The sequence below is a fragment of the Rattus norvegicus genome, chromosome 14 (genome assembly GCF_036323735.1).
Source record: "Rattus norvegicus strain BN/NHsdMcwi chromosome 14, GRCr8, whole genome shotgun sequence".
Classification (NCBI taxonomy): domain Eukaryota; kingdom Metazoa; phylum Chordata; class Mammalia; order Rodentia; family Muridae; genus Rattus; species Rattus norvegicus.
In genome coordinates this window covers 83,185,989-83,196,226 of record NC_086032.1, presented here as the reverse complement: position 1 = coordinate 83,196,226, position 10,238 = coordinate 83,185,989, and the positions used below count along the sequence as shown (strand labels likewise).

General features: G+C 49.2%; 1 protein-coding gene across 1 annotated transcript; it reads left to right on the top strand.

The window, feature by feature from the left end:
- The first annotated feature begins 373 nt into the window (after positions 1-373).
- On the top strand, positions 374-4,214 carry Mtfp1 (mitochondrial fission process 1). Its single transcript, NM_001006960.1, has 4 exons — positions 374-565; positions 1,237-1,364; positions 1,720-1,952; positions 3,414-4,214. The coding sequence occupies exons 1-4, from the start codon at positions 499-501 to the stop codon at positions 3,484-3,486; spliced, it is 501 nt and encodes a 166-aa protein (NP_001006961.1). The 5' UTR covers positions 374-498; the 3' UTR covers positions 3,487-4,214.
- The last annotated feature ends 6,024 nt before the right edge of the window (positions 4,215-10,238 follow it).

Below are 10,238 nucleotides of genomic sequence, written 5' to 3'. Positions count from 1 at the left end.
TCCCTACTGTAAAATAGGACCGACCTGACGCTAGTGTAAGAGCTTAAGGGAGCAAACCTGAGTCTACTGAATACATGATGACTGTTATAATTAATTAGTCCTCGTGGCTGTCTAAGGCAGTGAATGCTGGCGTGCCTCCCATTTACACATGAACCGATATGCTCAGAGAAATACACCTTTCCTAGAAGTCGCACACCTAAGAAGACACCATCCTCCCATTGGAACTCTGACCTGTTTAACTCCAAAAACTAGTCATGTCTGGGAGAGTCATAACTGCTCAGAGAAAACACGACCAACTGTCTGCAAATCCCAAGTCTAGGAGAGGGGCTTGGGTGTATAAGGCAATTTTCAGACACTCCCTACAGTGGCGATAGCCGGACCTGTCCTTCAGTCTCGGACTACTGGCGGGTTCTTGCCTAGTGTTAGCCAAGTGCTAGTGGAGACAAGAGTTGTGGTGAGACTCTAATCTGCAGTGACTCCTACCGTGCCCGGGAAGTCATGTCGGAGCAGCAGCGGCAGAGCACCGAGCGCGACCTCTACCGGGACACGTGGGTGCGCTACCTGGGTGAGCGTGGGAGTGACAGACGCAGGGACCCCACCACTGGGGGGGGGGGGAACAGTGGTCGTGGGTTGTCGATCTGGAGTCTGAAAAGGGGCTTAGTTCTTATTCGGCTTGGGCTGGAGAAAGGGCTCAGGAGAAGGCTAGGGACTTGTCCAAGGTCACACAACACTGTGGGTTCAACTCTGTTCATGGGGCTCTACTGGAGACACAAACCGAGTACGTGGGTTGCCCTCTGCCATGACCGTGCACTAGCCATGGGGTCAGAGGATCTCCTAGAGCAGCCTGCTTTCCCTGGCTTTTCCTAAGCTTCAGTTTTCTCTTCTGTAAAAGGGAATGAACGCGAGGCATTCTTGTCAGGTGCTGATTGTAAGAGGTAAGGCCTTGAAAGACCTGGCACTTGATTGATACGTGTCAGTGGAGCCCACACTCAGTTATTCGATGGCCTCCAGTCGCCTCCCTGGTGCGGATCCCCAGAACCACGGCTAGGGACTTTGACCAGTGAGCCATGAATTTCATTGCCATTGACAGTTCACGGGCCTAGAAACCAAAGGTAAAGTCACTTGACTGAGGTCACCCGCCCGGTTGTAGTTTTAGCAGGGTAGGGTTAGAAGCAACTCTCTGTGTAGCGCCCCCTTGTGGAACAGGCCAGAGAATTGAATGCCTTTTCCCTCCAGGCTACGCCAATGAAGTGGGGGAGGCTTTCCGCTCCCTGGTTCCTAAAGCTGTGGTGTGGTTGAGCTATGGCGTGTCCAGCTCCTATGTCTTGGCCGATGCCATAGACAAAGGCAAGAAGGCAGGAGAGGTGAGTGTTAGTTAACCCTTCTGAACCCACCCTAGTGTGGGCTGGTGTGCAGTCTTGCATGTGGGACAGCCCTATCCCCGTTAGCGTCTCATAGCTCAGTCCATAAGATAATCCTGTTTGTAGGATCGTTCATCCCACCAGACCAAACCACATGGGTTGGCGGTGACATCTGGTACCTCTCCTGGGTGCGGGCAAATCACCCCCAGCCCTGAATGTAGTCCAGCCCAGAGTCTTCCTCCCAGCTTCCTTCTACCCTGCTGCCTCCTCTTGCTTTCTGCCTGGTCCACCTTCATGCTTCTGTCTATAGGTTTCCTACCTCTGCCCCAGCTGGGTTAAATGTCTATGTACCTTCCAGGTGCCAAGCCCTGAAGCAGGCCGCAGTACCAGAATGGCCCTGGCTGTGGTAGATACCTTCGTGTGGCAGTCTCTGGCCTCTGTGGCCATTCCGGGCTTCACCATCAACCGTCTGTGTGCTGCCTCTCTCTATGTCTTGGGTACTATGACCCGCTGGCCCCTGAATGTCCGCAAATGGACCACCACCACACTTGGGCTGCTGGCCATCCCTGTCATTGTCCACCCCATTGACAGGTAGGTGCCTTTCTGGTCTCAGGGACCAGTCACTCTGCAGGTAGAGTTAGGCTGTGAGAGCTGTGAGCACAGAGCCATGGCAGAGGCAGGGATGAAGTAGAGAGGCCACCTGTGCTTTTGTCATGCGGAGTGGCTGAAAAGGAAGCAGAGTGCCTTGTGGGTAACGGACAAAGGTCAAGTAAGTTCACAGAAGGAAAGACCATTGCTGTGAAATAGCCAGAGGTATCTAGGAGCAGGTGCCCTGGAGTGCTGGGTTGGAAGGAGCTGATAGTGACATGAGTTCAAACTCAGTCTGCTAGGTAAATACAGAATAAAAGTCTTGGGCTGTCTTCAGGCATGGCTGGATCCAGGCATCTGAGCAGTGCTGCCACACGGCATCCTTCCTCTCTCTCTCCATCCTGTGCTTGTGGGTTTCACTCTCCTGCTATGTCCCAGTGACTCACGGTGTCCTGTCCCTCCCAACATCTTAAGTCCCACCAAAACTTCTCCATAATGACAGCAAAATCCTCAGGGAGATTTTCATTGGTCCATTCAGATGACAGGCCCATGTCTGAGCCATTGTCCTTCTGATTAGCCAACCCTTTGTCCTGTGTTTGCTCTTAGCACCAGAGGTAGGACCAGGCTGGAGAGATGGCTCAGAAGTTAAGAGCACTGGCTGCTCTTCAGAAGTCCTGAGTTCAATTCTTAGCAACTACAGGGTGGCTCCCAACCATTTATAATGGGGTCTGATGCCTTCTTCTTGCATGCAGGTGTACATGCAGATACAGCACACATATACATAAAAAATACATTTTTTTTGAGATAGGATTCTCTGTATAGGTTTCCCTGGCTGTCCTAGAGCTCACTCTGTAGACCAGACGGATCTTGAACTCAAAGATCCACTTGTCTCTGCCCAGCTACAGAAATACATTTTTTAAGGGTTCTTTTTTTTTTTTTTTTTTTGGTTCTTTTTTTTTCGGAGCTGGGGACCGAACCCAGGGCCTTGCGCTTCCTAGGCAAGCGCTCTACCACTGAGCTAAATCCCCAGCCCCTATTTTTTAAAAATCTAGAGAGAGAGAGAGAGAGAGGGAGAGAGAGAGGGAGAGAGAGAGGGAGAGAGAGAGGGAGAGAGAGAGAGAGAAGTAGAGTATCAATCAAAGTATGAGGATGGTCTCACTGGTGGCGGGGGTAGGGTGACAGGGGGCATAACTTACCCTGAGCCTTACAGTGAGTCCTTTACCCACTGTGCCTCAGTTTCTCCAGCTGTAGACAGAAAGGGAAGATGGCTGTTATCCTTGGGGGTGGGCGAGTGGGGGTAAGCATGACTTCCCTAAGGAGCCCAAGTGGGAGAAGAATGATAAAACGGGTCTTGGCTTGGTTGCTGTTGGTACCCTGTAACAACGAGTCTCTCCCCCTAGTCCGTGTGTTTCCTGCATCCTCTCACCCTTGCCTGCCTGCTCACCAGGGCTTCTCTCTCTGTAGGTCGGTAGACTTCCTCCTGGACTCCAGCCTGCGCAAGCTGTACCCGTCAGTGGGGAAGCCCAGCACCCCCTGACCCTGTCCTGTGCCCTGCCCGGGGTTGACCCACTCACATCAAAGAACATGGCTACGTGGCTCTTTGGGGTCCATGGTGCTGTCATCTGAACATAGAGATGAAGGCCCTGAGGAGTAGTGGGCAGTGAGTCCCAGGGTTGGAACCCAACCTTGTCTGCATTAGTGGCCATGGCTGTGCTGAGTGGGAACGAACACTGGCTAGCCTGTCTTTTGAAATCTTTTTTTAAAAGTATTTATTTTGTGTGTATAAGTGTTTTACTTGCATGTATGTATGTTCACCACCCTTAGAGGTTAAAAGAGGCGATTAGATCTCCCTGAAACTGGAGGTAGGGATGGTTGTGAGCCACCATGTGGGTGCTGAGAACTGAATCTGGTTCCTCTGCAGGAGCAGCCAGTGCTCTAACCACTAAAGTACCTCTTAGCCTCTGGGCCTATCTTCTGATGGAAAAGTTATACCCTCCTGTGGAGGAGAAGGTTATTAAGGCCCAGAGAGGGCAGGGAATACTCCTGAGATCACATGACAAGTGAGGACCAGGCTTCTAGCTATTCTAAGTCACTTTGTGATGATGTGGCTGAGTAACTTAGGGAAAGATACAGAGGTACAGCATTTGGGACACTCAGGGCAGAGTCTCTGGCCAGCCCATCCCTGCTGCAGGAGCTGCTGGGGCCTGGTCGAGAGGCAGGACAATCACAAACCAAGTGCTAACCTAATAAAACTTTCAAAAATGGCATCTTCTTTTCTTCCTGGGGATAAGCAGGGCTGCAACCACAGCGTGGCCTTCTTCTGGAACAGGTCAACTGAGGGAGAAGTGGGCTGGTCTCCTGGCTCTGCAGGAAGGGCTGTGGGGAGAACAAGGGAAGGGCGTGTCCAAGCCTATTCAAGAGCAATATCACATCCAAGGAGAAGAAAAAAGGGAAAAGAGAGTCAGAAATGAAGGTGTAGATGGAGAGAAGTGGGAGGTGCTTTGTACTGTGGGTGAGGTGATGTCTTAGGGTTTCATTGCTATGAAGAGACACCATGACCAAGGCAACTCTTATTTTTTTTTAAAGATTTATTTTATGTATATGAGTACACTGTAGCTGTCTTCAGACACACCAGAAGAGGGCATCAGATTCCACCACAGATGGCTGTGAACCACCATGTGGTTGCTGGGAATTAACTCAGGACCTTTGGAAGGGCAGTCAATGCTCTTAACCACTGAGCCATCTCTCCAGCCCCCGAGGCAACTCTTATAAAGACAAACATTTAATTCGAGCTGGCTTACAGTTTCAGAGATGTAGTCCATTTTCATAGCAGGAAGCATAGCAGCATGTAGGCAGACATGGTGCTGGAGAAGGAGCTGTATCTTGATCCAAAGGCAGCCAGCAGACTGACTCTTCCACACTGGAAGGAGTCTGTCTGAGCACAGGAGGAAACCTCCAGAGCCCCGCCCACAGTGACACGCTTCCTCCAGCAAGGCCACACCTCCTAACAGTACCACTCCCTGTGGGCCAAGCATATTCAAACCACCACATTCCACTCCCTGGTCTCCATAGACCTGTTCAAACACATGAGCCTAGGGGAGGCCATACCTAGCCATAGCATAATGCAAAATACTTTTAGTCCAATTTCAGGCGTCCCATAGTCTATCACGGTCTCAACAATGTTTAAAAGTCCAAAGTCTCTTCCGCGACTCATGCAATCACAGTTAGTAATCTATAAAATTAAAATAAATAAAAAACCAGACAGATCACATACTTCCAACATATCATGATACAGAACATACATTCCGTCACAGTGGGGAAACACTGGACCAAAGCAAGATGAAAACACAGCTGGGCAAACTCCAAACTCTGCGTCTCCATGTCTGATGTCCGACTCCTTTCGGTTTGTTGACGGCAGCACACTTCTTTCTCTTAGGCTGGTTCCACTCCCTGTTAGCAGCTTTTCTTGGTAGGAATCCCATGGTTCTGGCATCTCTAACATTTCAGTATACCTAAGTAAACTGGGACATCACAGCTTCTCGTTTCAGTGGCTGGGGTCCACACAGGATCTTCTGGGCTCCTTCAAAGGTTATGGGTCACCTCTCCAGCTCTGCCCTCTGTAGCGCTCTAGGCTCTGGTTGACTCCACTCCACTGCTGCTGCTGTTCTTGGTGATCACCCCATGGTACTGGCATCTCCAAAATGCTGGATTCTTCCACTGCATCTAGACTTCACCAATAGCCTCTCACAGGTTCCCTTCACGGCGCCAAGCTTCAGCTTCTTTGTGTGACCCCTTCAGTCCTGGGCCATTGACTGCAAAGGAGGCTGCATCCTCACCAATGGCCTTCCCTGGCCTCTCACAGTGCCAAGCTTTAGCTATTGGCCATGATACCTTCTTGCCTTCAAAACCAGTCCTACCCGGGTGACTCTTACACATTACCAAGTGCAGCTGCAGCATAAGGTATGATTGTGGCTATCTCTGGAACACAGCTTCTTTGTGCTCTCAGAAAACACTTCTCAGAAGATTTTACTTCAGTGATGCTGGTCTCTTCTTAATCCCTACTAATTTCTTGGCTCCAGCTAACCAGCATCAATTGTCCCAGTAACCCCTTCTATTCTTGACTCTAAAGCTAAAGCCATGTGGCTGTAGCTGTTGAATTCTGCTGCGTGCTGGGGCTGGAACATGACCCCTTGTTCTCTTACATTATTGTAAGCTTTCTGTTTTCAGTGCATTTATTCTCTGACTAAGCTTGGTTATCCTGGAACTTGCTCTGTAGACTGACTTTAAACTCAGAGATCTGCATGCCCATCTCCTGAGTGCTGGGGTTAAAGGCTTGGTCTGCCATGCCTGGATGGATTTATGCTTTCCTTTACTTGAAACTTGCTCTGTAGTAGGCTGGCCCTGAACTCAGAGATCTGCTTGCCTCTGTCTCCTGGGATTAAAGGAGTGAACCACTATGCCTGGACCTTTTCATAGCCTCTAATGCCTTGAGATCCGGATCAAAAGCTCATGTCATCCCATGTCAAGATCAGGATCAAAAGCCTGAGTCTTTCAGCCTCAAGACATGGATCACAGGTGTGCCTTCCATTTCTGGATTGTAGGTCATTACAGATTAAAAGTCCAAATGAAAACAATAACCGGCTAATAATAATGTCTAACATGGTATATCTCTTGTTCAATTGAAAACACATAAACAATAAGCTTAGCCGTGTGGGATCCTGCACTGTCACCGCTCCCTTAACTCCATTTAATATCCCTGAACACAGGATGTCACTCCGTTCCACTTCCTGGTGCCCCTTCACTCTTCGAATGATGCATTTTTGTATTTTTCCTTTCTAAGCTTGCTACACTCAGATCCAATTGCTCTTATCGAGAGCACACCAGAGCACACCGGTCTATGCTGGGCTTTTTTGAGAATTCCTTTGTCAGTGCAGTTACTCTGAATCTCTTCACCTTAGACCCAGGCATTCTCTTCAGGCAAGGGCAAAAAGCAGCCATGTTCTTCACCAAAACATCATAAGAATGATCTCCGGGCAACATACTAAAATTTATCTTCTTTGAAACCTCGAGAGCCAGGCCCTTACAGTTCAAATCACTCCCAGCACCAGTGTCTTTCATAGTCCTACTAGGATGGTCCATTAAGCCTCACTTAGAGCATTCCAGTTTTTCCCAAAGTTCCCAAATTCACATTCCTCCAAACAAAAACATGGTCAGGTCTACCACAGCAATACCCCAGTCCCTGGTACCAACTTCTGCCTTAAGAGTTTTAGTGCTGTAAAGAGACACCATGACCAAGGCAACTCTTATAATGGGGCTGGCTTACAGTTTCAGAGGTTCAGTCCATTATCATCATAGCAGGAAGCATGGCAGCATCCAGGCAGACATGGTGCTGGAGAAGGAGCCGAGAGTTCTACATCTTGATCCAAAGGCAGCCAGCAGACTGACTCTTCCACACTGGATGGAGTCTGAGCATAGGAGGAAACCTCCAAAGCCCTGCCCCATAGTGACACACTTCCTCCAACATGGCCACACCCCCTAACAGTACCACTCCCTATGGGCCAACCATATTCAAACCACCACTGGTTGTATTGTCCAAGAGCAGCTCTCAAGAGCGGTGGCAGGGAGTCTGAACTGGATTCTAGACCTTGTAAGAAGTGCTTAGAAAATCTTGGAGATGATTATGGAGGAAGAGGAACTCTTATCCACTGCTAGTGATAGGCAGACTAGTGCAGCCATTAAGGAAGTCATTATGAAGGCTCCTCAAACAATTGAAAAGGAGAATGGCCATCTGGCCCAGCCACACCACTCCCGGGCTTATGCCCAGAGAACCCTGTATCCTCCAGGCTCACAGTGATGGGTGCCAATCAACCTCAACCTAAAACTTCAAACCATGAAAACCAATCCTCCCTCCCTCCCTCCCTCAGGTTGTGACAGGCATTTTTGTCACCACAATAGAAAGTTGACACATCTATTTGACAGCTCATTGATTGGCACAGCCAGCTCTGCTCATAGGCAACAGGCTGGATAGACAGATCTCAATGGGCTGCCTCATTCTTTTCCAAAGACAACCTCTGCCCTAGCAGTTCATTGAACTCTTCAGCAGACATTAAGGATGGAAGGACACAACTGTTCCTAGGCAGTCACAGGTTCAAGGGACAAACCTACAGCCTGGTCTAAGTCCGCACAGTAGGCACAGGCCTTGATATACACAGGGCTGTCTCCCCTGTGTTGAGGGCCTCATTTCCACAGACTTAGAAGGACTGAATGATGAAGCATCACTACTACAAAACTCTGGGGGGTGGTAAGGGCTCTGCAAACCCCACTGTTTCACCCATAGTAGCTGATGATGTAGATGTCGCCATGAGCAGACTCTGTCATCAGTGTTAGTGAGTTGGGGTGGCTTTCTAGTGTAAGAGACCAGGCCAGTTAGAGCTTGGAGAGATAGAAAGTATAGCCACCTGGACAGGGAGGAGTCTGGCTGATATAGCTCAGGTGGGAGGTGGTCATGACTCATGTCTGCAGATTCAACCCACCATAAATGAAGACTATTTAAACAGTATGCAGATATCTTGCCACCATTCTATAAATAACACAGTTTAAGAAAATTTACGCAGGGCTGGAGAGATGGCTCAGCGGTTAAGAGGACTGACTGCTCTTCCAGAGGTCATGAGTTCAAATCCCAGCAACCACATGGTGGCTCACAGCCATCTGTAATGGGATCTGATGCCCTCTTCTGGTGTGTCTGAAGACAGTGACAGTGTACTTGTCATATATAAAATGAATAAATAAAATCTTTAAAAAATTAATTTAAAAAAAAGAACATTTATGCATATTGGGCAGTGGTGATGCATACCTTCAATCCCAGCACCTGGGAGGCAGAGACAGGTGATCTCCTGGTTCAAGCCCAGCCTGGTCTACAGAGTGAGTCCAAGGACACCCAGGGCTATACAGAGAAACCCTGTCTTGAAACCCACCCCCACCACCAAAGGGCATTTATGCGGCATTCGCTTTGTGTTCAGTGTGATCAGTGATCAAGAAATGTGTGGCTGAAAGATCTTGTCACATCTGGATTAGTTACTTCTCCATTGGCCACAACACCTGACAGAAACAACTTCAGGGGAAAAGGCTTACTTGACTCATGGTTCCTGGGAGGGGGGAGTGTTAGACTATCATGGCAGGAGAGGATTGTGGGAGCGTGAGAGACTCCTCATACCCCAGTGATCAAAAGACATAGAGAATATGGGTAGGAAGCAGAGCTCGGGCAAAGCTTTCAAAGACCGGTCCCAGCCAGGCCCCACCTCCTAAAGGTACCAATATGGGACAGTGGGACAAGCATTCAAACATGAGCCTGTGAGGGACGCTTCAGATTCAAACCATCACAATGCCACTTTATACAAGGGACTTGAGTGCCCTCAGGTTTCAATGTCATAGTGATTGTCTTGTCCTGAAGCCAGTCTTATGTGGATACCAATGGGCAACACTGCCTATCAAACTGTGTGACCTAAAGTCTCAGTTTCTTCATCTGTGAAGTGGGCCTGCTTGTGGCTGCTACAGAGGACTTTAGGGAAGGATTATTAGGAGAGTTAAACCAAACAGTAAATGCTCCAGTCAGACAGCAAAGACCAGTGTTTAGCAGCGTGGGGGCAACCCTTGTTATTCTCCTTGAGTACGAGGAGGTCAAAGAGTTACATGTCTCCCAAACTCTTGGGCTGAAAAACTTGAGCCAGGCATAGTGGCTAAAGCCTTTAATTCCTGCACTTCAGAGGCAGAGGCAGGCAGATCTCTGAGTTCAAGGCCAGCCTGGTCTACAGACCTAAAAGGAGGAGAAAAATAAATTAAAAACTTATAGCCAGCATATCTTGGCTTCCAGAGCCCCTCTGCTGCCTCGGCAGTCGTCATGGGAGCCCCACGGGACCTCCCCGCAAAGGCTCTGCCAATCCAGACATGGGTGAAGTTGCTTCCCCATAACAAGCTTGCCTCTCTGGTAGAACCTAGATTGTGAGGGCTCAGGCCAGGGTCAGTCACACCTGACTTGTGGCTTCAGACAGAGTAGAGGAGGGAGGCTATGGTCTGCCTCAGATACTTGCTCCCACAGCTCAGCACTTTTGAGATGTTTGCTGCCAAAGATGGACTGGGGAGTCACCTAATAGTCCAGAAGATGCTATATGGTAAGCAAGCCGTTCCTTATCCCAGGAGCCGGTAAGAACTTGGTGGCCACCCTTTCTCTGCAGAAATCTTAAGTTCTCATGGCAGGACTCTCATTTGATTCAGGGAAGTCCCTTTGGGCTC

Bases quoted from the DNA above. Each gene is read 5' to 3' on its own strand.
- Mtfp1 (NM_001006960.1), top strand. From the start codon at position 499: ATGTCGGAGCAGCAGCGGCAGAGCACCGAGCGCGACCTCTACCGGGAC. The intron at 1,365-1,719 runs GTGAGTGTTAGT...TGTACCTTCCAG, and splicing joins AAGGCAAGAAGGCAGGAGAG to GTGCCAAGCCCTGAAGCAGG. The intron at 1,953-3,413 runs GTAGGTGCCTTT...CTCTCTCTGTAG, and splicing joins ATTGTCCACCCCATTGACAG to GTCGGTAGACTTCCTCCTGG.